The sequence below is a fragment of the Arvicola amphibius genome, chromosome 1, assembly GCF_903992535.2.
Source record: "Arvicola amphibius chromosome 1, mArvAmp1.2, whole genome shotgun sequence".
Taxonomy (NCBI): domain Eukaryota; kingdom Metazoa; phylum Chordata; class Mammalia; order Rodentia; family Cricetidae; genus Arvicola; species Arvicola amphibius.
Window position 1 is genome coordinate 6,580,002 of NC_052047.1, and position 27,050 is coordinate 6,607,051.

At 42.8% G+C, this 27,050-nt stretch overlaps 1 protein-coding gene across 1 annotated transcript in view; it reads right to left on the bottom strand.

Annotated features, from left to right (window-relative positions):
- Positions 1–27,050, bottom strand: part of Cds1 (CDP-diacylglycerol synthase 1) — a 75,298-nt gene that overhangs the window by 38,398 nt on the left and 9,850 nt on the right. Inside the window, exons 2-3 of the mRNA XM_038338630.1 lie at positions 21,518–21,645; positions 542–638 (exon numbers count right to left, since the gene is read on the bottom strand). Of these exons, the coding sequence (XP_038194558.1) occupies positions 542–638; positions 21,518–21,645 (225 nt within the window). The remainder of the gene's footprint in view (positions 1–541; positions 639–21,517; positions 21,646–27,050) is intronic.

Here is a 27,050-nt window from a genome sequence, read left to right on the forward strand (position 1 = left end):
TCTTTGGGTAATCTTCATGATCAAGCCTAGACACCATCTCTCTGTAAGCCTTTGCTATCCCTGTTTCAGATCAGATGGCGTGTTTCTCTACCTCTGTGCTGAAATATGGCCTGTCATGAGACTTACCGCTATTGAGTCCTCTGAGCGTTTCTGCTGTCACACATGAGACTTACCACTATTGAGTCCTCTGAGCATTTCTGCTGTCACACTAAGTTCTATGAAGTCAGGGATCGAGTCAGCTATAAGTATTTGGAAGTGCTATATGCATTTCTGTCACACCTAATGCTCCGCACAATACTGGACATATAGGTATCTATGTATTAATGCACGCCCACTTGGTCTCTGCTGCATGAGCACACTGAGGGTCCATTGCACCAACACAAGATTCATCTACATCATTTCATGAAGTAGAAACTGCTAAAGGAGCTGAGCTTGCTGCTGTCAAGTCGTGGGTTACCTTTTTATGATGATATGCTCCAACGACTTCAATGATATGCAACTACTGAAAAACCAAGGCATTAGGCTAGTGCCAATCACTTACCAGGAGCATCAGCATGAAGGACCCCATATAGATGATCAGGAAAAACAGGGAGATCATGGTCAGGGTGAGGATGCCTCGGATCCACCAGTTCTTCCATCTATAGAGAAGTCCATAAAGTTGGATTTAATAAAGTGATTTTAAACTTTTGGTATGTGTGGTTTCAACACAATTCCCAGAACTGGAAATTTCTCCTAACTGTTCTTTAAGAATACCTTATTTCAGCCAGGTGGTGGTGGTGCACGCCTTTAATCCCAGCAGAGACAGGAGGATCCCTGTAAATTCAAGGTCAGCCTAGTCTACAAAAGTGAGTTCCAGGACAGGTCCAAAGCCACAGAGAAACCCAGGAGAGGGAGAGAGGGAGGGAGAGAGGGAGAGAGGGGGGAGGGAGGGGGAAGGAGGGAGGGAGGGGGGAGGGAGGGAGGGAGAGAGGGAGGGAGAGAGAGAAAAAAGAAAGAAAGAAAGAAAGAAAGAAAGAAAGAAAGAAAGAAAGAAAGAAAGAAAGACAGACAGACTAATTTATCTTATATAATGGCAGCAACAGCTAACAGGCTACACTGTGCTAGCTAAAGAGTGAAAGGGGCTGCCATTAAGTAAGAGCAGGGGAGTCGCGAGGACGGAGAGCTGGGAGAGCCTGGATGTGGGAATGGGACTTTCCCGACGGGTTTTGGGAGGGAGCAGCCTGAAGTGAGTCTTGGAAAGGAGACGCTTGGGTTCCTAGAGTCGTAGAAACAATATGTCTCATTAAGAATGTGGCGCTGCCAGCAGAGTTTGTTTCTCAGGGTGGAGCACCCCAGCAGCAAGGAAGGGTTGGCTCCTCGTACGCCAAGAACTGGGCCCAAGCTGGAGAGATGGCTCAGAGGTTAAGAGCACTGCCAAGAACTGGGCCCCCTCAGACCTCTCTGCTTTAAGGCCAAGGCACCCAGCAAACCCCTCCTCTCATGCTGTTCCCTACGAGAATATCCCTTGGGAGTCCTTATGTTACTTGATCACGCCATGAGGGAGACCGGTAGAAACTAAACACAAAACTAAGAAAATCCTAACACATGACTGTCACTTGTAAGCCATATTAGAAACCCTAAGGTGTCACACCCCTGTAGTCCCAGATACCTGGTGCAGTGACGGAAGGCCACTTACAGCAGGAGTGTGAGGCCAGCCCATGCTGCCCAAGGCGCTGGCTCCTGAACAGACTCTGAAAGCATTGGTGCAGTATGTGGATCACTGTGGATCCAAACTCTCTGCTGTCTTTAAGATGGTGATTTCTGCCACACATGCTTTAGGCCCCACACAGTTGGAGGCTCCCATGGATTCCAACCTCTTCTCCTACGTGAGTCAATACATCCTCCATGAGTTTCACTAGCAACCTTCATGAAGATCCAAGGGCCATTTGAATACTGAATGGTGGGCTGATGTGTGTAAGCGGTATGTTACTCTCGACACACCGACTCCTCCTTTAGTACACTGTCTGCTGAGGGACGTGGCTGCAAATTATAAATGCACATGTACAGAGTATTTGCTCAGCAAATATTTGAGGAGCTAGTGAGCCAATCAACAGGTTAACAAAAATATAAAGCATAAAGTTTAAAGCAGGATTTTCAGGGCCAGCAACATGGTTCAGCAGGCAAAGGGACTTGCTCTGCAGGCCTGGTGAAGGCATAAGGTGGGAACAGGTCTAGAGAGTTCTCTGACCTTTGACCTCTGACCTCCACACACCAGTGCTGTGGCTCGTGTGTATATAAGCACATATATAATAAATATTAAAATAACTTTGAAAAGATTTTCGTCAGTTGGCACTGCAAACTGGCAGGGAAGGCATGACGGGTGACCTGAACAGCTAGGTTGCAGGTGATCATCATCAGAGAGCAGCAAGCGGAAGGAATACCAGTGCCCTGCAGGTGTCCTTTCCCTGGTTCATGCAGTCCAGAGCTCCAGTCAAAGGGAGCCTGCTTCCATATGCAGGGTGCGTCTCCCTGCTCCACTAAGCCTCTCTGTATCCACTGCTACAGACACACTCCAGTATGTCTAATTATTCTCTGGGTATTTGGAAATCAAACCAAATAGACAAAGTTAGCTATCATATACGAGTTTTATTAGTTCCAGTAATAACATTTAATTTATATTACAAAAGATTTTGATTCAATCTAGTCTAGTTAATGCATTTTATTCTAGGCACAGGCCCCCTCCCTTTTTACAACAGACCTATTGGCTGATTTCATCTACTTATAAAATACTGACAATATTTCTTGCTTTCAACCACTCACCTGCATTAAGTGACTGATTTTATCTTTTCATACACATAAAGAAAGCATGAATCCTAAGTGTGTGTGGGGGGTGCTGGGGCTCACGTGCAGAAGAACCACACACACAGGACAAACACTCGAGCCACACCCTCATCCCTATCCTGCTTCTTCAAATAATCCTCTAAAGCCATCTCTGTACTCAAGGACTCAAAATGTCAACAACACGAAAACAACAGCTTTTTTTTTTTTTTTTTTTTTTTTGCTAGCTTCCCAGGTTCCCTGAGGTCTTGGGCCGAGTTCACCCTTCCACATTTCCCTCTACCGGTCAGAAAACATGCACAACCATGATGCCTTTCACTGGGCGTCAGGCCCGAACTAAACAGCACTGTACAGTCAAAAGTATAACTGAAAGGTTCTGCTTAGTTGTACAGATGTATCTCTTGCAGATTAATAAATGGATTAGGGAACTGGGCTAAGTCATGAAGCCAGGCAGAGGTAAATAAAGTACCCTAAGCCAGCCAGTGACGATAATCCTGTCCTGTCCGCATGAAACCCAGAATATTTAGCCTTCCCCAGAGAAGTATCATAAACCAGGCCCTGGATGGGAGCTGACACCATTCAGATGTCTGTGTCTGGTCTGAGCTTTAACAACAGAAGCTGCTGAGCCGGAAATGTGAAGAAGACACCCACCCTCTTCCCGTTGTCTCGCCATGACAGTCAACATACCCTGGCCCTCATGGAACACACAGTGTTTCTACTCACTCTTCAAAAAGAGAAAACTTTTGTTGGCATCCAAATTAATGGGTATCACTGTGACATACTGCTGTTTATACATACATATTAGACTTAATTTTTATCGGTCCCCCCTTTGCCATGCCCCACCCCCCCACCAAAACGTGCACCACCCTTTCACGGCACATGTACCCTACGACACCTCTTGTCCCACTACCCCACTCCCTTTACACCTCCTCCTTCTCTTTCCTGGTCTCTCTATGAGTACACGCACACACAGAGACACACACGCACACATGCCCACTATTCTACACACAAATTTAAAGCTAGATTCCACATTATTCTCAGTGTATGTGGACTACATCTTCCTGACTCATTTACCTGCTGGTGGCATCCAGGGCGTGGCTCTGTGGACAGCAGCGCTACAGCATTCCCGTGGCTGCAATCCTAAGAGTCCTGCGGGCACACACCCAGAAGGGGTGTGGCTGGGTCACATGGTAGTTCTTTTCTAAAATGATTTTACTATATTTTAATTATGTGTGTCTGTGTGTGGGTATATGCATGTGTGATTGGGTGCCCATGGAGTACAGGAGAGGGGACTGGGACCTCTAGAGGTGGAGTTACAGGTGGTTGTGAGCTATCTGACATAGATGCTGAGAAACAAACTCAAGACCTCTGTAAGAGCAGTGTGTGTTCTCAACCACCAACCCATCACTCTAGCCCTCTTTTAAAAAATGGTTACATGGTATTTATTTTGTGAATTTAATTTTGTGCATGGTGAGAGATAATAGGTCTTGCTTAAGAGAGAGCCAAACTTAGCATCTTAGTCTCATGTCTCTACATGTTGGCTACAGTAGAGAGACACATCTTCTGGCAGTTGCCAGTACAACCTGAGCTAAGCCTCATGGCAGGTTACTCAGTCTCTCACGAGGGCTACAGTACAGTCTCCCAGTCACTGCCTGTGGGCTTAAGCTGCCAACACAAGCTCCACCAGTGTGCTGCATGATAGGCTTGGTGTTTTTGCTCATGTAGACAGAAAAGGTTCCAGATATGCAGTAAATAGATTCAAATAAAAAAAAAACTTTTAAAACAGTGCATTAAAAAATATGTGTAGGCTTAGGAGAGAAAAGAAAAGGGCAGAGAAAGTCCCTTAAAAACAAAGAGAGTAATAAAAAATATAATAAGCCATGTAAAGATGGGACATACACAGAGAGTCTGGATCCTATATGTTACTGTGCTATCTTTAACTTTTTTGGCTGCTAAGAGACAGTAGATTTTTAAAACTAATAGAGTCAACCAACCTATATATTTTAAAAATATCTTGACTTCAAAATTTATGTCAAAAGATATGTTACCTTGGGGGAGAGGTTTCACTTTTGTGTCCACAGGAAATGAGAGGCTGTGGATTCAATCAGGGTTAAAGAAAATCAGGTTTGATCACGGAAGACCCCCTGAGATCCTGACTACAGACATAGAGAAATAAACCTAAAAGAACTACAAGACATGTGATGTGTATTCAAACACATGAAAAAAATCATCTGTGGCTGACATGTACAATGCACAATCTATGCTTGTATTAATGCAGATACACTTTAATAGTTTATGCATTTCCATAGCAAGGGGACCAAACACCAATGAAAATGGATCCATCATTTCAAAATGCCTGTAACAGCCTCCTCAAAATTCTGCATCCAGAACAGCTTCAAGGCTGCTGACTGAGATGAGATAGCCTCACAAAATACTCCAGTCAAGACTTGACCATAATCTTAAATTTTCTCAGGGTTGCCAAAGATAAAATCACCCACAAACGACAAGAAGCAGTCTAGAAAACTATGCCCACATTCCGAAAAGATGGACTATGGATATTTATCATCATTTAAGGCTGTTGGTTACAAGTTGTTATAATAGGAAAAAAAGCTGAACAAAGGAGATTAGATCCAGGGGGTCTCATTCCAAAAAGAAAAGGAGGGATATAGAAATGATAAGATAAAAGGGTAGATTATTAAATCCACTTTAATCTAAAAACAACTATTAACCTTAAATATTTCCCATTGGTGTAGATTTTGGTTTGTTGATACAAATTTAAAGGTAATTTTGTTTTACCACATATATATTTCTCCTCTTTAAGAGCAGACTTATTTAAGACTGTGTTTATGCAGGTCATTTAAAAATATAATATACAATTAAAATAGATATAATACTCATCTATAAGTCAAACTTATAGTCATGTTAGCTATGCTTTCAAAGTCATACACAGATATATTTACATAGATGGATGGTCTTCAAACACTTCAAAGACCTACAGAATATGGCATTTAAGGTTTAATAACCTAACTTTTCATGACAGTGAGACACATCTGCTCCTCATAGCACCAATCTACCTCTGAGAAGAAGATGGGCACTGAAGAAAGTCTGTATAAAGTTTGTTTTCTTTATGGAAAACACTATACATGTGAGCAAACAAACTGCACTTGCCTCAATTGCTGACAAGATACTGTCCAAACTGGACGAAAGATGAAAAAAAGGTAACTGCCAAACTTTGCTAAGACAAGGTAGGACAATTCTTCAAAATTCCCTGCTTCCCAAAAATGTCAGCCAGATATACCAGGCCTGTAGGCTATAGATCCCCAAAGTCACAGAAGACTCTAGGATGCCTGTCCAGTCAGCCTGATGTCCCTGTCATTAGGTAACATTTCATCCTAGAGTCATTAAAAGAGTTAAAATTACATAGTTAAAGTTATCCTTAGTTATGATAAAAGATAAATTAAATATAAAACTTTAGACTCACGAAGATAGGATAGACAATAAAACATTTTTCTAATTTTGTCAAATACAAATGGACTGGATATTATAACTGCAATTATTTAATAACTTTTTTGTTGTTTATAATCTTATTATGTTAAGGTTAAAACCTTCCTTTTTAATAAGACAAAAGGGGGAAATGCTGTGGAATAATCCTTCTGCACACTGTGAAGATTAGTTACTCAGATTGGTTTAATAAAAAGCTGACTGGCCAGTATCCAGGGAAAAATCATAGGCAGGACAACCAAACTAGGAGAATGATGAAAAAGAGGTGGAGTCAGAGATACAAGCAAGCCACTGAGAAAGCAGAAGGTATAGAAAATGAGCCACATGGCAAAGCATAGATAAGAAATATGGGTGAATTTAAATGTAAAAGTTAGTAACAAGCCTGAGCTATCAGCCAAGCATTTATAATTTGTATTAAGTCTCTGAGTCATTATTGGGAAGCAGTTACCAGTTATTTGGGAGCAGGTAATCGGGACAGGAAAACTCTACCTACACTATTTATTTATTAAGTCTTACAATTTTGTTGCCTATTTTTCTGGCTAGCTGGGTTGTTTGTTCTTTTCTTTCCCCACTATGAACACAAAGGGTCTTCAGGTATACTGTGTTGGACCAAGTGGATTTCCTTTGCTCATTTCTTCATTTCACACAGTATATTCCATCCTGGGACCCTGAGGTGGGGGCTAACTTTCTTCTACTTCTCTGCACAGTGTTTTTTTCAAGTCTCTCCACTGTGCTGGCTCAGGCATCATGAACTGCCTTAGACTTGAACCGTTCTTTCTCCATTGGTTAAAAGATGCCTTTTCAGAATATGGCCATCAAGGTTGAAAGGTATTTACTTTTGGGTTTTTGAAATACATCCTCTCATGTTCTTCTTGCTTTTAGGTGACTGGTGAGAACTAATCTTTTTTATGTGTTTAACTTTTGTGAGTTGCTGTTTTTCCTTTACAATTTTTAATATGTAAAAATAATTGATATTTAGACTATAATAAGTCAGGAAAAGGTTCTTCTTTTCATTTCTATTTGGGGATGTTCTTTCCTCCAGATTTGGGGTTTTCTGTCAAAATTTTATTGAATATTGTTTCTCTCCTGTGGTTATCTAGGTTCCTTCTTCCATCACATGTATTCTTAGGTCTGATCTCCATGTGTAACCCAAAGGTCTTGGACACTGTAACTGTGGTTTTTATTTTCTTTTCCTTACTGGTGTTTGAGTGTGGAATTTCCTTAACCTTGCCCTCTATCACTGACATTCTTTCGTCTGTTTGGCTTAGTCTATTGGTGATGCTTTCCACTCTGTTTTTATTGGCTTCACTGAGTTTTTCATTCCTGAAATTTCTTTTTTTCCTACCCCAAAGACCTCATTTTTATTTTACCTGTTAAATCTTCCCTCCGCTGCTTTCTTTTCCATGTCCTAGACAGACTTGCCTGTATCTCCTGAGGTCACTGATCACTTTTACAAGTCAGCTTTGGGAACCTCCATCCAGCACTTTAACTCCTTCAGAATCTTTAAGTTCAATAGCCAAGAAGTTAGGATCTTTTGGAGCAGCCACAGTGCATTTCCTTTATTCCCATATCACAACACACACATCTGCTGGTCTGGATATACTCTTATTTCACAGCCTGTTCATAGGTGCTCGGTCACCAGTATCACACAGTGGTGACTCTCTTGCTTCCCCTCCCATCAGCTGCATGCACAGGTGTGCACAGCCTGTCCTCCTCCATCTTTATACATGCCAGGTATCCTACCTACCACTGTCCATGAACTTCTAATGCTCTTCCTCTGTAAAACAGAATGTCTCCTACCCCTCCCCTGGAAACAGCAGGGCTGCCCAGTCTCACCCAGAAGTCTCTATTCAGCAATGTTTCATTGCATAGCCAATTCTACCAGTAAGATAAAAAAATTAATCTGCAGATTTTTCAGAAATACAAAGTTAGACAATAAACCCCTATGCATCCGTGCTGTATATATCGAGTGGCACTGTGTCTTTAGCCCTCTTCTCTGCTGCTGTGACAGAACGCCTGAAGTTGGGTAACTTATGAGGAATAGAGACAGACTTCTTACAGTCCTGGAGGCCAGCAGTCCAAGGTCAAGTGTGGCGTCTGGGAATGCTGCCACTTCATCCTACAGTAGAGGCCACAGGCAAGCCACCAAGAAAAGTCACTTCTATCCCAAGACTGCTTTTGTGAGAAGTACCCCCACTCCCATGTCAATGGCACTCACCTACCCACAGGGGCTCTTGTTACGCCATACCTGTCAGCCCTGATGCACATAAGTTTCTACATGTGAACTTTGGAAAACACTTGAAAGCACATCCTCCTATACACAAAAACTGACTCTCAGAGTCAAAGGACTCAGTCAAAGAACATAACACAATATGGAGAGCAGGAAATCACTGTTGCTAAAATGGAGTGTGGCACTCGAGGTCCTGCTTCAGTCCCTAGTATAGCCAGGGGGGAAAAAGCAATCATTTTAAGTGGTTACATGCTGATCGAATCACAGCCAGGCTGTTTAATATAAGCAGTACGTCAGTTCTGTTTCAAGAGTTAATGACATGTTTTAATTATTTTCCTAGAGGCACAAGCATCATGAGTCATCAAGAACTTGCGTGGTCATGCAGCTTACCTAAGCCAAAGATAAGGACCCAGAGGCGGGCCTGAAGAGCAGGCAGGCTCTGTCATGTGACGGAGAGCAGGATTTGGAGAAAGGCCATCAAGCATCCTGAAGCGGAGGTAGACAGGAACTGTGTGGGTTCTCAGAGAAAGGAGATCCAATGCAAAGCTCAGGAGCACCAGTAGGCTTCCCTGGATCTTCCGGGTTTCTGAGGCATTAGGTTCTTGGAGCAGAACCCTGTTATGAGAGCCTCCCTAGGATACTTAGTTGTCCCGGTCTGGTCTCTATCTACCAGCTGTCAGCAGCAGGTACTGGGCTGACACTACACTGCCACATGTCCCCAGAAGAGACTGAGAGATGAAGCTAAGCCCACCTGCCTGATGAGCACATACCAGATCACAGTCACCTGCCTGCTGATGCACACACCCCAGAGCACACTCTCCTGCTGATGCACACACCCCAGAGCACACTCACCTGCTGATGCACACACCACAGAGCACACCTGAATGGTGAAATGGCTGGGGCAACAGCAGAGACTGAAACTCTTCAGGCCTCTCTCACTTTCAAAAGCACATTTCTTTTGAGGCATCACAGAGGAAGGGCTTGGCCAAGTAGTTCCACTCTAAGAAAATTGTGGATTCACTTTAACAAAATCATGTTTCTCTAGGAGAAAGTAGCTACAAAAGATGTTTACTATACATATGCTTTCCACTGTGAAGATTCAAAAAATAAATGACCCCAATAAATAGAAAATACTTAAGGATAGGAGAAATTGCTTCTACCTACACAGAATACAATGAAAATATCTCGGTAAGAAGACTCTGATCCCATTTCTGCACAGAGGCATGCACAATTCACAGAGCAGAGGATCTAAGAATATACACCGCTACTGCAAATATGTGTGCTGGGAAGATCACGAGTTCCTATGACTCAGAAACTTCTTACACACTGAGGATTTTTAACCCTATATATCTACAAACTCAAGTCTCTGCAATCTGGTCTCATTTTGGTTTACTGCACTAACTGAAGGCCTAGAGAAACATGCAAGTACATGTTTGTACAGAAACATCCATGAACTCTGTACAGGAATTGCCTGAGACTTAACTGTTAGGAGCAGCTACTGTTCTGGTTGTTAGAATGAAGTCTCTCATAAAGTGTTATACAGTATCTTTTTGATTTTGAGAAGTATTTCCTCACTATTCAGTGCAGATGTGAACCAGGCCTGGGTGATGTGGGAGTCCCCTCTGTGTGAATATCATTGAATAAAGAAACTGCTTTGGACCTATAGCAGGGGAAAACCTAGGTAGGCAGGGAAGATGGAACTGAATACTGGGAAAAAAGTGTCAGAGTCAGAGAGAAGTCATGGAGCTGCCAGAGATAGATGCTGGGAACTTTACCAAGTAAGCCACAGCCACATGGAGATACACAGATTAATATAAATGGGTTAAATTAATATGTAAAAGTTAGCCAATAAGAAGCTAGAGCTAATGGGCCAAGCCATGGCTGAATTAATAGTTTCTGGGTGATTATTTCATGGCTGGGCAGACAGGACCAATGAGCAGCCCCTTCCCCCAACAGACTGGCATGCCAACATGGGGCTGACCAAATCCACTTAAAAGCTTGAGAGAGCTTGGAAAATAATTCTAGACAAAAAAAAAAAAAAACAAAAAAAAAAAAGAAAAGAAAACAGCTGCTCAGCTTCTTCATTCCGTTTTCTTGGATGGACTCTATTTGCTAGAGGCATGGCCCCTTTAAGAGAGGTTTTCCTGATTCAGTAGTAGCAGAAAAAAAGCTGCACTATTCTGAAATGCCAGCTTTCTGGGTGGTGTTGCCAGCGACAACTCTGACTCTATCAGTCAGGAGGTCTGGCTAAAGAGCATTTGAGTGGGGTTTGAAAGCAGTGCTGCAGCTTGCTTAATGACATAGACTGGCTTTGTGCCTGAGAATGGGGCTGTGTGAATGGCTCTCAGAGGCGCAAGCTGCTCCACCATGCTGGACTGGGCAGGCAAGCAGAAAGTACTGTGAATACCATAGTAACGACGCTGTTTAATTTTTTTTATCATTTTTTTTTATTAAAAATTTCCATCTCTTCCCCTCGTCCTCCCCCTTCCCTCCCCTCCCTTCCACCCATACCCCCACTCCCTCCCTCTCCAAGCCAAAGAGCCATCAGGGTTCCCTTCACTATGTTAAGTCCAAGGTCCTCCCAACTCCCCCTAAGTCCAGGAAGGTGAGCAACCAAACTGACAAGGCTCACAGTGAGCCCGTCCATGCTGTAGAGTTCATGCTCATCGCCGTTGTCCTTGGTTTCTCAGTCCTCCTCCACCGTCAGCCACATTCAGAGAGTCCGGTTTGGTCCCCTGTTCCGTAATTTTTAAGAAGCGTTTAGCATTTTAAAAAGCACCCCTGGACAGTAAAGAACCACAGGTATACAATAAAGACAAATCCAGATGAGTCATAGTGTTGAATAAATGTACGTAGGCTTGGAAGATAGAAGAAAAAGAGTATAGAGAGTCATAAAAGGAAGTTAAGGGTTTAAAAAAGGGATAAAGTCCTTAAAGAGACAGAATGCAGATAGTCATAGATTAAAAGGAGTAAAGAAAATTAAGCCATGTAAAAATTGAAAATTCACAGAGAGTCTGGATTATGTATATTATTGTGTTTTCTTTGAACTTTTTGACTGTGAATGAGCTAAGTACAGAGAGACATTTCATTGCATGCACTGCTAAGCTAAACTAGCATGTATATTATAAAGGTATCATGACCTCCAAATTTGGGTCTAAGGATATGTTGCTTTGGAAAAGAGGTTCTTCTCTTCTTTCCACAGAGGATGAGAACCTGTGGATTGCTTCCAAACTAGTGTGGTTTGATGGAACAAGACCCCCCCCCGAAGGTTGCCGAGAACACCTCCAAAAATTACTATGTTCAACAATCAACAGGAAGCAGTATGGAGAAAACTATACCCATATTCTCAAATATTGTCTATAAATGTTTGTTTACATTTAAAGGGGGATATGTTATAGATATGAATAATTTGCACTGGTATTGATCTTGGTTTATTTTGTTATATGTATATTTCTGTTCTTGATTAAGGTATTGTGTTGGTGTAGCTCATTTAAAAATGTAATATATAATTAAAAACATAGATTAATAGATAATCATCTATAATAGTCAAGCTTGTAGTCATGTTAGATTTTCTAGATGTACAGAAATATATTTCAGATGGATAGTCATTCTTCAAACCTTTCAAAGACTAGAGAATATGGCATTTAAAATGTTTTAAGAGCTTACGACTTTTCATGACTGAGACACATCTGCTCCTGACAGCACCAGTTACTACAAGAGGAAGATGAGCATTGAAGAGGCTCCTCATGGAGTTGGTTCGCCATTTGGGCAAGAAACTGCTCCTGCCTGAACTGCTGAACTAGACATCCAGGACCCACAGAGAAATGACTGCTGAACTTTCCTAAAGGTTATACGATCCTTTGGGGTTCCTGCTTCATGAAAGAGTCTGCTAGACAGGGCTGGAGAGATGGCTCAGAGGTTAAGAGCACTGCTTGCTCTTCCAAAGGTCCTGAGTTCAATTCCCAGCAACCACATGGTGGCTCACAACCATCTGTAATGAGGTCTGGTTCCCTCTTCTGGCTCACATGCAGGCAGGTTACTTAATAAATCTTTAAAAAAAAGAGTCTGCTAGACATTCAGCAGTACACAGAAGAAAGTGAATGATAAACTGCCAATATAGGTGGGACTGTCTTTGAAATTTCCTGCTTCATGGAAAAGTCTGCTGGATACTATGGGCCTGTAGGCTGAAGATGGATGCCCCAATGGTACAAAAGAACTTTGGGTGACTGTCTATGCAGCAAGATGTCTCTGTCAATTCTAGAGTTTTGAAAATTGCTTACAATGTACTTCCTATTTACTTAGGTAATATTATATCCTTCTGGAGTTTTTGATGGAGTTGAAGAATTGATAGTTACAGTTATAGTTTTCCTTAGTTACGTAAAAGATAAAGTAGATATAAATATTGTAACTGTAATTCTTACTTGATACCTGTTTTATTATATGTAATTTTACTATGTTGAAGATAAAGCCTTCCTTTTCTTTACACAGAAAAGGAGAGGTGGTGTGGGATTTCCCTCTGTATGCTGTGATTATCATTAATGAATAAAGAAACTGCTATGGACCTATAGCAGGGCAGAACTTAGATAGGCGGGGAAGACAAAGCTGAATGCTGGGGGGAAAAGGCAGAGTCAGAGAGAAGCCATGGAGCTGACAGAGACAGATGCTGGGAATTTTATCAGGTAAGCCACAGCCACGTGGTGATACACAGATTAATAGAAATGGATTACATTAGTATGTAATACAGTTTCTGTGTGATTATTTCATGGCTGGGTGAATGGGACCAACGAGCAGCCCCCGTCCCCAACACTTGGGTTCGCCATGCCCACTGCCATGCCTGGGTTTAAATCATTTCTCTACCCCTCAGTCTCTTTATTTACAAAACAGTTACAAGCATAGCCATGAAAGGGCTGCCATGAGAATGTTAGTATGCCTTAATTACTTAAAGTAGGGCTTAGCACACAATATGCACTAATAAATAGCTATTATTTGCTCTTGTTTTATATTAAAAGTCATTACTGAGGAAGAGTCTGACACATGGGCATTTAGCATCATTATAGAGCACTGAACTAACGCACACATGTATGCATTTATAGAACACATGTATGCACATACACACACAGTATGGAACACATCTAATGAAATTTTGAAGCAAAGATTTATCTGTGAACTAGGTCACAGAAACAACTGGGAACAGGGACTACTAGAATCACAATAAGGTAGCATATGTTTATTCCATCAGCTTAAAAACAACAACAGAGAAACAATTTTGAAATTGAAATAATTTAATATAGTTATAATACTGTGACATATTTCTCCATTTTCAAGTATAATTCCAGGTTTACTTCCCAACGTTTTTATTTTCTCAAAGACTAGATTAATGCCAAGCCAGAGAAGGCCCCAGATGCAGACTTCAAAGAGCAAAAGCTTCCTTGGTGCCTTCATCTGCCCTCCTTTCAGCCGGTTCATTTTTTCTCCTTAAGGCAGGCCATAGAAACTAGACTTTTTCTTCTCTTAGGTAGGTCACAGAAACTAAAAGCATACCCCAATTTTCCTCCAGCTTCCTGTCTTAGAGCTGACTACAAGGAAATATTCTTTTCCATCTTGCCTAAAAGGAGACCAGCAGACCCCATTTGAGGAAATCCCTATTACATCTGAGGAGGATGAAGTGCTGTCCACATCCCAGGAGGAAAAGCACAGTCTACATCCAGGAAGAAGGAGTGCTGTCCACATCCCAGGAGGAAGGAGCACTGTCCACATCCCAGGAGGAATAAACACTGTCCACATCCCAGGAGGAAGGAGCACTGTCTACATCCAGGAGGAAGGAGCACTGTCCACATCCCAGGAGGAAAAGCACAGTCTACATCCAGGAAGAAGGAGTGCTGTCCACATCCCAGGAGGAATAAACACTGTCCACATCCCAGGAGGAAGGAGCACTGTCTACATCCAGGAGGAAGAAGCACTGTCCACATCCAGGAGGAAGGAGCACAGTCTACATCCAGGAGGAAGGAGCACTGTCTACATCTCAGGAGGAAGAAGCACTGTCAACATCCAGGAGGAAGGAGCACAGTCTACATCCAGGAAGAAGGAGCACTGTCTACATCCCAGGAGGAAGGAGTACTGTTCATATCCCAGGAAGAAGGACTTTACTCTGATCTTCAGGATCAGGCTCTTTATGATGAATACACCTTGTCCCTATGCAGCACAGCAGCTTTAAAGGCTTGGGACAGGATTCAGGAACCAGAAAAAAAGAGTTGAATCATATCTTAGAGTTAAACAGGGTCAGAGAGAAACTTTTAGTGACTTTTTACAAAGACTAACTAGGGTTGTACAAAAAGGGGTAACTGACCAAGAAGCTAGATGTATAATAAGTGAATCTTTTGCTTATGAGAATGCCAATATAGAATGCAAAAGGATCCTTGGGCCTTTAAAGATCAGATCAGCACCTATGGATGAATGGGTCTTGCATACAATGACTGTTGAGACATTTGATTATGGTACTGAAGCAAGGGTAGGAGAAGCAAATTCCAATAGTAAGAGAAGACATCAAAATACCAGATGTTTTAATTGTGGGAGAATGGGACATCTGAGAAGGGATTGTAGACAAGGGATTCCTAGGAATGTCTCCTCTAGGAATGTCAGAAATAGGAGGACTTGGCCTTCAGGAATATGTAGGAGGTGTGGCAAAGGCCAACATTGGACCAATGAATGTAGGTCAACAAAAGATAGACAAGAAAACCTGATACCATCGAGAAACTCCTTGAGGGGCCTCTTGCAGGACCCCATGATGGATGTGGTCCAGTCATTCCCAGTTACTGTGGAGAATGTGTCTCACCAGGAAAATTTAAAAAATCCAAAGCCTGCTGTTAACAATACTAGTCTGAATGATCAGTTAAATGTGGAAGATGAAACCTCAGTAGGACATAGGAAATGTATTATTCTGGCAGGCTTCGACAAATGATCAGAAACCAAAGCTAAGAGTATGTATAAGTGGCATTTTTATTGAAGGCTCATTAGACATGGGTGTGGATGTAAGCATCATTACTCCAGAATCCTGCCATCCAAATTGGCCTCTTCAGGATTTTGAACCCTATTTCAGGAAAAACAAAGCACAATAAGGGTTGAATACATAATGCTAGAAGGACAAAGAGGAAGACTGAGGCCATATATAGCCAATATTGCAGTGAATTTGTGGGGTCATGACCTACTGCAACAATGGAATACCCAGACTATCATTCCTGCAGCCCCAAACACTTATGCTTCTGAGGAAAATATTAGAAGATATTATAGATGACAGACACCAGGCATTCGGGCTGTACAAGAACACAAAGTCATCGATAAACTATCAGAGGTACCAACAGCCCTAACTTTAAAATGGTTAACTGAGAAACCAATTTGGGTTAAGCAGTGGCCTCTAGCTGAGGAAAGGTTTCAGGCTTTAGAACAGTTGGTAGAATGCTCTATATACTGAAGAATCTACAAGCCCTTGAAATTCTCCTGTATTTGTTGTTAAAAAGAAATCTGGAAAATGGAGAATGGTGACAGATCTTACAGCTATCGACAGGTTATTCAACTGATGGGCCCTCTACAATCTGGAATTCCTCTACCTTCTCTGTTACAAAAGGGATGGCCTCTCATAGTTATTGATTTAAAAGATTATTTCTTCACTATACCTTTACAAGAAAAGGATAGAGAAAAGTTTGCCTTCACAGTGACTACTTATAATAATTCTCAGCCTACTAGGAGTATTCCACAGGGAATACTCAATAGCCCCACCATGAGCCAATACTTTGTCAGCCAGACATTGGCAATAATACATAAGCAATTTCCTAAGTCTCTAATATACCATTACATGGATGACATTTTGTTATTCGAATACAGATACTTTAGAAAGGATAATTGAAGAAATAAGAAAGTCTTGCCTAAATGTGGATTACAAATTGCTCCTGAAAAGATTCAAAGAGGAAATTCTGTTAATTACCTAGGTTATAGAACAGGTTTACAGAAAATTAGAACACAAAAGGCACAAATCAGGAGAGACCGGTTGTGGACTCTTAATGACTTTCAAAGATTATTAGGAAACATTTTCAGTCTATGACCAGCTGTTGGCATAACACCTAATCTAATAGTTCATTAAAAAAAAAAACCTTAGATGGTGATAAAGACTTGAATAGTCCCAGAAAATTAACAGCTGAATCAGAAAAGGAATTGAAAATTGTTGAGGAGAAATTACAGGAGGAGAAGTTACAGGGTGAATCCAAATCTTAATTGTATTCTAGTCATATTGCCTTCCAGAATTTCTCCTACAGGAATTTTAATGCAGAGGGATGATATTATCTTAGAATGGATCTTTCTAACAACCACATAAACCAAGTAAAAATCTAAAAACTTATGTGGAAAAGGTCTCTGAATTAATTAAAAGAGGTAAATTGAGACTTCATCAATTAGCAGGTATAGACCCAGCAGAGATTATAGTCTTTTACTGCTGAAGAAATAAAATAGTTATGGGAAGACAATGAACCCTGGCAAAGGGCTTGTGCAAATTTTTTGGGAGAAATTAATAGCAATTATCCCAAAAACAATAGACTTAATCTTATAAACAGAACTTCTTGGATTCTTCCCCGAACTGTACGTGATGCACCAATAACTGGAGCCTGTACATTTTATACTGATGCAAATAAATCAGGGTAGGCTGGTTACAAATCAGAAGAATTGAGTAAGATAGAACAAAGTCCTTATAATTTTGTCCAGAAGGCAGAATTATATGCTATTCTTATGGTACTAAGAAACTTTAAAGAACCTCTCAATATAGTTACTGATTCACAATATGCAAAAAGAGTTGTCTTGCATATTGAAACTGCCGAATTTATACCAGATGATATGGAATTGACTTCATTATTCAGCCAGATACAAGACATAATCAGGAATAGGCTTTGTCCTACAAACATAACACACATCTGATCCCATACGGGTCTGCCAAGTCCTCTAGCACAAGATAACACAGAAATTGATCATTTATTGATTGGAAGTGTGTTGCACACCTCTGAATTTCATAAAAGACATCATATCAATAGCAAAGGTTTAAAGAAACTTTTCTATTACATGACAACAAGCTAAGGAGATTATAAAGTGATGTCCTACTTGCTCTTTCTATAATCAAACACCGTTGCCTGCAGGAAGTAATCCAAAGGGTACTCGGAGAAGTGAAATTTGGCAGATGGATGTGTTCCACTTTACAGAATTTGGTAAATTAAAATACGTACACCACACCATAGACACGTATTCAGGTTTTCAATGGGCAACCGCCTTGAGCTCGGAAAAGGCTGATTCAGTAATCACACATTTATTACAAGTTTTAACCATCATGGGCATTCCTGCACAAATAAAGATAGACAATGGTCTGGCATATGTATCTAAGAAAATGAAACAGTTTTTTGCTTATTACAATATAAAGCACATTACAGGTATACCAAATAATCCTTCAGGTCAGGCAATTATAGAAAGGTCAAATTGTACTATAAAGAATATGCTGAACAAACAGAAAGGGATGGAAAATACTCCCAGAAATAAACTGCATAATGCTTTATTAACCTTGAATTTTCTTAACACTAATGAGAAAGGAACAATGGCAGCAGAGAGGCATTGGAAAATGGAAAATATTTCTGAATTGAATCAACCAGGATCAAGGATGTGTTGACCTCACAATGGAAACCAGGAGATGTGCTACGTTGGGGAAGGGTTTTCACTCTTGTTTCCACAGGAGAAGAAAAATTATGGATACCATCAAAATTAATAAAGATTCACTTTGAAAAGGAGAAACATCTTGAAAAAGAGGAATGACAGATCATCCACAAAGGTGACAACCATACAGGTGGAAAGAAAACCTCATAATTGGGGCAGTGTTCTGCTCATCTTTATAAGAAAATATACATCTTCAAAAATTCAAGAAACCCTGACTGTTTGGATACTGACAGAAGGAAAAATAACTACCCAATAAGGATCATCAAGAAAAAGGAATATGACTTGTAAGGACAGGTGACTAAAAATATATATATTAATATATAGAGCTGGTTTTGGAGTTGGACAATGGCTCTGTACTCCTCTGAATCCAAGCGTGTTGTTAAAAGGAACATTCAGAGTTTCTGTCTCATATCAGGAGCCATCTGGTGTGTGACAGAAGGAAGACTTTAGAAAAAAAATTTACTTTCTCCATCTCTATTTTATCATATTCTTCACTGAATGTATGTTTATATGAATGATGTTTAAGTTTTCCACAATGAACAATAGATTTTCCTAGAGATCCTTTTTCCTGCAGTAATCTTTGAAGTTTCCAGGAAGAAGATGGGGCCCCCCAGCAACAACTCCACTGGGTTGAGATGACATCATAATGCAGAGAGTGCTACTATAAGACCAGTTTTTTGGGTACTAGCTGTTGAAATGGTGTACCTTCTCATGATGTTCTGGCCAGAAGTCCAAATAAGAACTTTGAAAAAAGAATCCTATCTACTGCTCAGAAATTGTTTGCAGCTATTCCTTTGGGCATGCCTCAACCACTGACAAGTTACATGATATCCAAAAATGGATAAGCAGGACTGTCAAATCTTGCCAAGACAGGGTAAGATGGTTTTGAAAATTTTCCTACCTCTGAAAATTGTCTGTCAGTTAAGCTAGGCCTTTGCCAAGGTTGGTTGCTTCAACGTTGCAAAATGAGACTTTGGGTGATTGCTCAGGTAGCTAATTGTCTCCATCATATATTGCTCGCTTTCGAAGCTGCTTGACTGTACTTCCTGCCTGCTCAAGTAATATTATTTCCCTTCTCAGGCCTTCGATGGGGTTGAAGATTAGACAGTCATAGTTACTGTACTCTTATGATCTAGCCAAGCCATTTCCTATACAAGACTTAGACTCCTTAGGATAGAATGTTTACTAAAACATTTAGCATGTTCCTTGATTAATATTTTGTATGCTGCTTATAATTCTAATTATACTTGATATCTGTATATTCCTAGTGTATATAGTTTTGTATTGGGTTTGGAACTTTCTTATTTAAACAAAAGGGGGAGGTGCTATGGGAGCACATTCTGCTCCTTCAGCCAATAGCCTTTAAGATACTAGCCCACTTGAGTGTGGTCTGTTATATACTGTAAAAGCAGCAGTAACCATGTACCCATTCTCTTGTATCCTGCACCTGGTTCTGGCTGCTAGACCCTGTTCCTGTTCGCACAGAGGACTGTTGTCTAGGACAGTGATCTGTAAGTTTTTCCCTTAAATAAAAAACCCTTTTATTATTCATGATTCTGAGCTGGTGTGGGATTATTTTGTGGCTTCCGTCATCACTAGTACAGAAAGGTGAACAAGAATCCATCCATATCTAGCAGGAAGGTAACTACGATGTCACAGGGACAGAATCTGACACTTGGGGGACATGGAGACCTCATCCTCTGTATCTCTTTGGCTGTTTTGTCAGAAGTCCTTTAAGGCACTTTATAATAAACCAACACTGCAAGCATTTCCTCAAGGCCTGTGGGCTGCTCTGAACTGAGCCTAATTAGAGGGTTGACAGGAACCCAATCCATGTCTGGTTAGTCTGGAGTTCTGAAGGCCCAGACTTCCGATCCTGTCTGAAGTGGGAATGGTCCTGTGCCTCAGCCGGCTGACACCTCTGCTGTTTCCAGGTAGACAGTGTCAAAGCAGACACCTATAACACACACGCACATGCACACGCATGCGCACACATGCACACACACACACAAAGATATGTGCACGCACATACATGTGCACACACAGCTCAAACGACCGATCCATGTTGTGAGAGTCAAGTAGGAGGGACTGAGTTGAATGTAAGTCTGTCCGGATATCCTCAGAATGGGTATTGCCCAACACAACAAGGAAACTCTGGTTGCCTTTAATCCACGACTAGAGCAGAGGTGGTGTGATCCATCAGGAGAAATGGCATTGTTTATTGTTCAGTACCAAAGAACAGCATCAAGCAGAAGGAAATCAGAGGGTATCATATAAAACAACAGCACAAAAACCTTAGTAGCATTTTTGTGTCTGTGCCTCTTGTGATACAAAATACATCTCTTCCTGGTGGGATGGGAAAAGATGCTGGTGAACACTGTCAGCATGTAGCTAACATTTCTCATAGTAACCTGGATGAAATTGAACGCTTCCTTCAATCTTATACATTTTATAATTCAGATTACCTAAGCCTCTGGCACAGGGTAAGATAGACTTAGCAGAAATCCCATGGTCATAAACACCTTAAAATAACACAAATACAAAAACAGTAAAGTGTTGTTGAGTTTGAGACCATAATTTTAGATTCAGTTAAAGAAAGAAGTTCTGAAGGCTGGGAGATGGCTCAGGCCACAAAGCCCCTCCTGCAAGAGCGCCTGGTTGGGATCCCAGCACCCTTGTTAAAGCCAAGTCCAGTGGCACACGACAGTTTGGGGGCAGCGGGGGAGGGAAGGCAGTGGGGGGAGGCAATGGGGGAGGGGAGGTGTGCTGGCCAAATCAATGAGCTCTGTGAGAGAGATCCTATCTCAAACAATAACCAAGTCAGATACCTGATGCTGACCTCTTTTGCCTGCCTACACATGCATGAACACTTCCACGAGAACACACATGTACACCCCCCACAACAACAGCAACCATCAAAAAAACGATAAAAATTATTTTTTCTTGCAATTAAAGAACACACAGTATGTGATTTTCATTATGAGGCATCCTGCGCCGTTTCTGTAACTTTCACCAGTCAACCTGCCAGACTTCGTTCTCTCACACTGCACACGGCCTAACAGGTAAATACGGCACTAATGAAGCACTTCAGATCGCCCTTCATTACAGCCTTCTTCTCCTATGGGTCCCAAACTCATAAAGAGCCAAACATGATGCACGGACAAACCAGGATGACCTTGAAATGCGTGCTTGTGCTTGGCAGCAAGTTGGACTTGTTCTCACCCATCATACCTTGATGACAGTCCAGACAGGGCTTTCTTGAGGATCTCAGGGGTCCTGTCTGAGGATGGTGGGATCTCAGGAACATCAGAATCTCCTCTGGCGTCAAGATCTCCATACCTGTCGTCAATATCTGTTTCCTAAAATTAAAAGGAAGAACTGTCTGCAAAGCATCCGTGCGTATGTTTATTCTGACACAGGGCTAGGAGTGGCCTGGGGCTGGCCCAGAGCTGACCTGCAGTTCACTGGGCCGCCCTGTGGTTCTCAAACTCTGGCGCTCCTGCCTTGGCTTACCAGTGCTGGGATCTAGGTGTGTATTATCAGTCCTGGGGCAAAGTGTTCTCTTAAACAGCACATGCTTGCCAGTGCATCCTCCCATTGCTCGGTGAGCCACACTCAGCTGTCTAATCTAAGACAAAGGCACCATTAACCTCCACTGAATGCTCCAGCACTGCCATAGTTTCTTGCTAAGTAAGCTTTATTATCTTTGGTAAAATTCCAAAAGAAAGGATTATCTTAAACAAAAGAAGAAAAGTTCAGATGACTCCTAAGTCAGATGTTTGCTGACAGAACCAAGTATTTGCTTCTCAACTCGGAGGACAGTGCCATTTCTGTAGATTCTAAGCAGCCATTCAGTCTGGTTTTCTTTGACTAACATCCAAGCATCAACACGAAGACGGCTACTTGCTTGGGTACAGCAATATGGATTTTAATATCCATCATTTTTACTAGATCCCAGGAAAGCCAGTCAAATGGACACTATATTTCTCCAACAGATGAACGTGATCAAAGGTGTTATTTCAGTTGTAAGATAAACTTATTTGATATCTAAGCTGACTTCTAAGAGGGCACGTACGCAAGCACAGTGTGTGTGCTGTAGGCCCTGGGAGCCCTGGGTCTCTAGGACAAAGGCCACCCTAGAACGTTCAGCATAGGCTGGCGAAGGCATTTTTGAGAACAGTCGTGGCATCCTTCCCTTCTCCTAGCCCTCCAAGCCCCTGCAACCAACAGCCTTCAGGAAGGACTGTAATTGGCAAATGTGAGAACCAGAGGGAGAGAGCTCAGAGGAAGGCACATTCCCAAAAGACAAGGGCAGGCACTGGGCACAGAGAGGGCTGGGAAACAACTCTGAGGAATCTAAGTTCAGCAAGTTTCATCACCATTTTAACTGCATTTAATATGATGCTGAGGACGGGGTGAATTCAAACAAGCAGAAGGCTATTAGGATTAAATCAAACCCTCTAACCCCTCAAGTGGCTTTCCAAATGAAACGTTAGCATTTAGGCAGAATTTTCAGACTTTATTAAAACAAAAATCAAAGTTCAGCCTACCAAACGTAGCTCCAATATGAAGCTAAACAAGTCACTAGGCCAAAAATGGCAGAGGAGGAGATGTGACCCCAAACAGCTTCAACAGGGAAATGCTGCCTGATAACAAGGAGACCAAACCCAACCAGGATCCCTGGGTACAGGTGGCCAACAGGCCAGGTCCCCTGACTCCTTGGCTAGGGGTTGGGGGGTGGGGAGCAAAGCACTGATTTTTCTTGATACTTTTCTAACTTCAGTGACCCTGAGAGGTAGAAGGGTAGGAGTGAGAACAGTAACAAAGGAAGAGGCTCTCCAAAAAAAATCACAAAGCCACAAAAAGAGCACAAGATTAGGGACTGGGAGCCTAGGACCCATCCTACCCCAACCCAAATGGTCAGTGTGAGACAGGCCAATCCCTAACCCCAAGGGAATCAGTGTGACCAAGGCCAATCCCTAACCCCAAGGGAATCAGTGTGACACAGGCCAATCAATCCTCTGACCCCAAAGGAATCAGTGCAACACAGGCCAATCCCTGACCCCAAAGGAATCAGTGTGGCACAGGCCAATCCCTGACCCCAAGGGAATCAGTGTGACACAGACCAATCAATCCCCTGACCCCAAGGGAATGAAGGCTTCGGTTTCTACTTGGAAATAAAACCACTGGGCTGGAATTCAAGTTGTTTTTCTTCAAGTAAGAAACATTTTTGCAATCCAAATCCAAGTCCAGTGGACAGTGACAGACCTGACTCATGCCTCATCTCCCATGCCAGTTTTAACTGTCACTTGAACCAACCTGGAATGTGCATGCAAAGGAGGAATTATCTAGATCAGACTGGCCTGTGGGTTTGTCAGTGGGGCCTATCTGACTGATGGTTGGTAAGGGAGAGCCCAGACCACTGCAGGCATTCCCGTAGGTCCTTGCAGTGGTGTGACTGAGAATGCCCCACCCCAATAGGCTTATATGGATACATGCTTGGTCCCCAGTTGGTGGAACTGTTTGGGAAGGATTAGGAGGTGTGACCTTCTTTGAGGAGGAGTGTCACTGGAGGTGGGCTTTAAGGTTTCAAAAGCCCATTCTCTCTCTCTCTCTCTCTCTCTCTCTCTCTCTCTCTCTCTCTCTCTCTCTCTCTCTCTCTCTCCCTCCCTCCCTCTCTCCCTCTCCCCCTCCCTCTCCCTCTCCCTCTCCCTCTCCCTCTCTCCCTCCCTCCCTCCCTGCTGCCTGCTGATCAGGATGTAAAGTTTTCAGGATGTAAAGTTTTCAGATGCTGCTCCAATGCCATGTCAGCCTGCCACCCCACCATCTTCCCACCATTATGTTCATGGGCTCACCCTCTGAACTGTAAGCAAGCCCTCAATTAAATGTGTCCTTATATAAGCTGCCTTGGTCATGGTTTTGCATCACAGCAATGGAACAGTGACTAAGACAGCACTGAAGTGTCTAAGAGTAAAGAAAACTCGTTAGCAAGCAGGCTGCAGCGTGGTGCATTTATTTCTCACTGCTCGGACTGTATGTGTGATGTAGCTAGCTGTACAGGACCCCTGCCTTTGTGACTTCCCTGTCCGTGAGGAGCTTGAGAATTCCAAACTAAAATAAACTCTTTCTCTTAGTAACACTGCCTGCTGTCAGGATTTTTCCCTCAAAGCAACAGAAATGCAACTGGAACAACTGCCCTCCCTCCGTGCTGCCATGCTCTAGAATACTGCCCTCCCTCCACACTGCCATGCTCTGGAACACTGTACTCCCCCTATGCTGCCATGCTCTGAACACTGCCCTCCCTCCATGCTGCCATGCTCTGAACACTGCCCTCCCTCCATGCTGCCATGCTCTGGCCTCCCTCCACACTGCTATGCTCTAGAATACTGCCCTCCCTCCACACTGCTGTGCTCTAGAACACTGCCCTCCATCCGTGCTGCTGTGCTTTAGAATACTGCCCTCCCTCCACACTGCCATGCTCTAGAACACTGTCCTCCCTCCGTGCTGCCATGCTCTGGCCTCCCTCCACACTGCCATGCTCTAGAACACTGTCCTCCCTCCGTGCTGTGTCATGCTCTGGCCTCCCTCCACACTGCCATGCTCTAGAACACTGCCCTCCCTCCGTGCTGTGTCATGCTCTGGCCTCCCTCCACACTGCCATGCTCTAGAACACTGTCCTCCCTCCATTCTGCCATGCTCTGGCCTCCCTCCACACTGCTGTGTTCTAGAACACTGCCCTCCCTCCACACTGCTGTGCTCTAGAACACTGCCCTCCCTCCATACTGCTGTGCTCTAGAGCACTGCCCTCCATCCGTGCTGCTGTGCTTTTAGTTATATTCCTCAAGATCCGAGTTTTATCTTTCTTCCTTTAGAGAACACAATTTAAAATTTAAGATTTAATTTTATTTGTTTAATTTCATCCTAAATAAAGACTAAAGTTTAATTCCCAAACACAGTATATTAGAACAGTATTACTCACACATCAGAAATGAAAGGGTCCTCTGCCCCAAAGACAGTGGTTTCTAAAGGATGTCAGGTGAATGGACAAAGGATCACTTCACTGCACTGATGCATGCTGGGTAGATTCAAACAGTTTTGAAAAGCAAAGTCACAGATGCCTTTTGCCAAGCCAAAAGTTTAAAGGTGATTCTCAAATGTCGTTCCATCCTGGGTTCCTGACTCCAAAGTCTACACGCCTTTTCCTTTATCTCTGTTCACCAGGGACCTGTACCCCTAGCTCCCAGTCTGCCATGTCCAGGAGTGTTTCCATGAAAAGCACCAAGGTACACAAAAGAAACAACTGACCTGCCTCTTCCACCAAGCCTGACTTTTGGCTTTCCTTCTGTTACCATCAGCCCTCCTGGGCATCACCCTCCTCCCTGTGCCTCAGCCTCCTTCTATCCTGCCTACTCAAACCTGCTATGCACACTGCAGCCAAGGCCATTTTACAAAGCCACAAATCCATCTTACTGATCCCCTGCCAAAAATCACCAGGATGAAGCCAAATCACTGAGTGCTGTTTTGGCTGTTTCTACGAGGGCACCCATGTCTTCCGGGCATCCTCCTTGTGCCCCACTTTTTAAAAAGCATCCTCCCTCTTTCCTGCATGTAGACACTTATTCTCTGTAAAGTTACAGCCCTCTCTCGCCCGCTTTGTTTCTAACCTCCCAGCCCATTCCTCAAGTCCTGCTCCTGCAGGGCCCTGGCCTGACCTCACCAGCAAGGCCAATCCTTTAGATCTCATCTTCTCTGACTCCCAGCTCCAGGTTAGCCACTCTTCAACTATACTTCCCGAATTCACTTTAATGCAGTGGCCTGCCTGCTATCTGTATTTGTTACTAGTCCACACCCTTTGTGCAGGGAAAATGTTGACCACAGGCAGCAATCCTGATTCCAAGGAGCAGCACTGAACAAACACATGCTGAATGAGTCAAGTCTGCTGCTACAACTTTACACTAAAGTAAAAGTTCTCACCTGCTCTCGCTACAGGCAAACTCAGGTAAATCACCTGGCCTGGGACCTACCTTGTACGTAGGTGGAATGAGGACTTCTGAGTAGGGGGCACTATCATCCAACTACAAAGCCCAAATAAAAATTGTCTGCTTATGGCGTCTGAGCTGAGTGAGTCTCCCTGATCACCTGCAAGTCTGGCTTCTACAGTAAAACTGATTCTAGAATGTGGAGCGAGATGCTTCCTAGATACTGATTCACTTATGATGTGTTCACTAAAAGAAATAATCACTTCCACTGCATAAGTGACAAAGTTTACTCTGAGATGTCAAGCAAAGCACCCGCTCTGCCCAGCTCTAGATAGGCTCCGAAACCACTCTGTGTACTAATGCTAAGCCTGGAGGCACCCTGACAGGAAACCTTAACAACAGAAGAGCCAACTTTGAAAGAATAAAGCTCGAGAACATCCACTGCTGCTTGCAGGAGTTCTTATAAAGCTGCTGTCAGCAAGACCGTCCCCGGAACAGGGTCCAGCAGTGACCTTGCACACACATGCCCACCTCATTCTCAACACTCTGAAAACAGTGTTTAGGAAGACCTGCAACAACTGCAGAAACGGGATCCTTACCCAGATAGCATGACACATACAAAACCCAAGTCAAAGAATTTTTAAGACTTATTTATTATGTATACACACCAGAAGAGGGCACCAGATCTCATTATAGATGGTTGCGAGCCACCACGTGGGTGCTGGGAATTGAACTCAGGTCCTCTGGAAGAGCAGCCAGTGCTCTTAACCTTTGAACTATCTCTC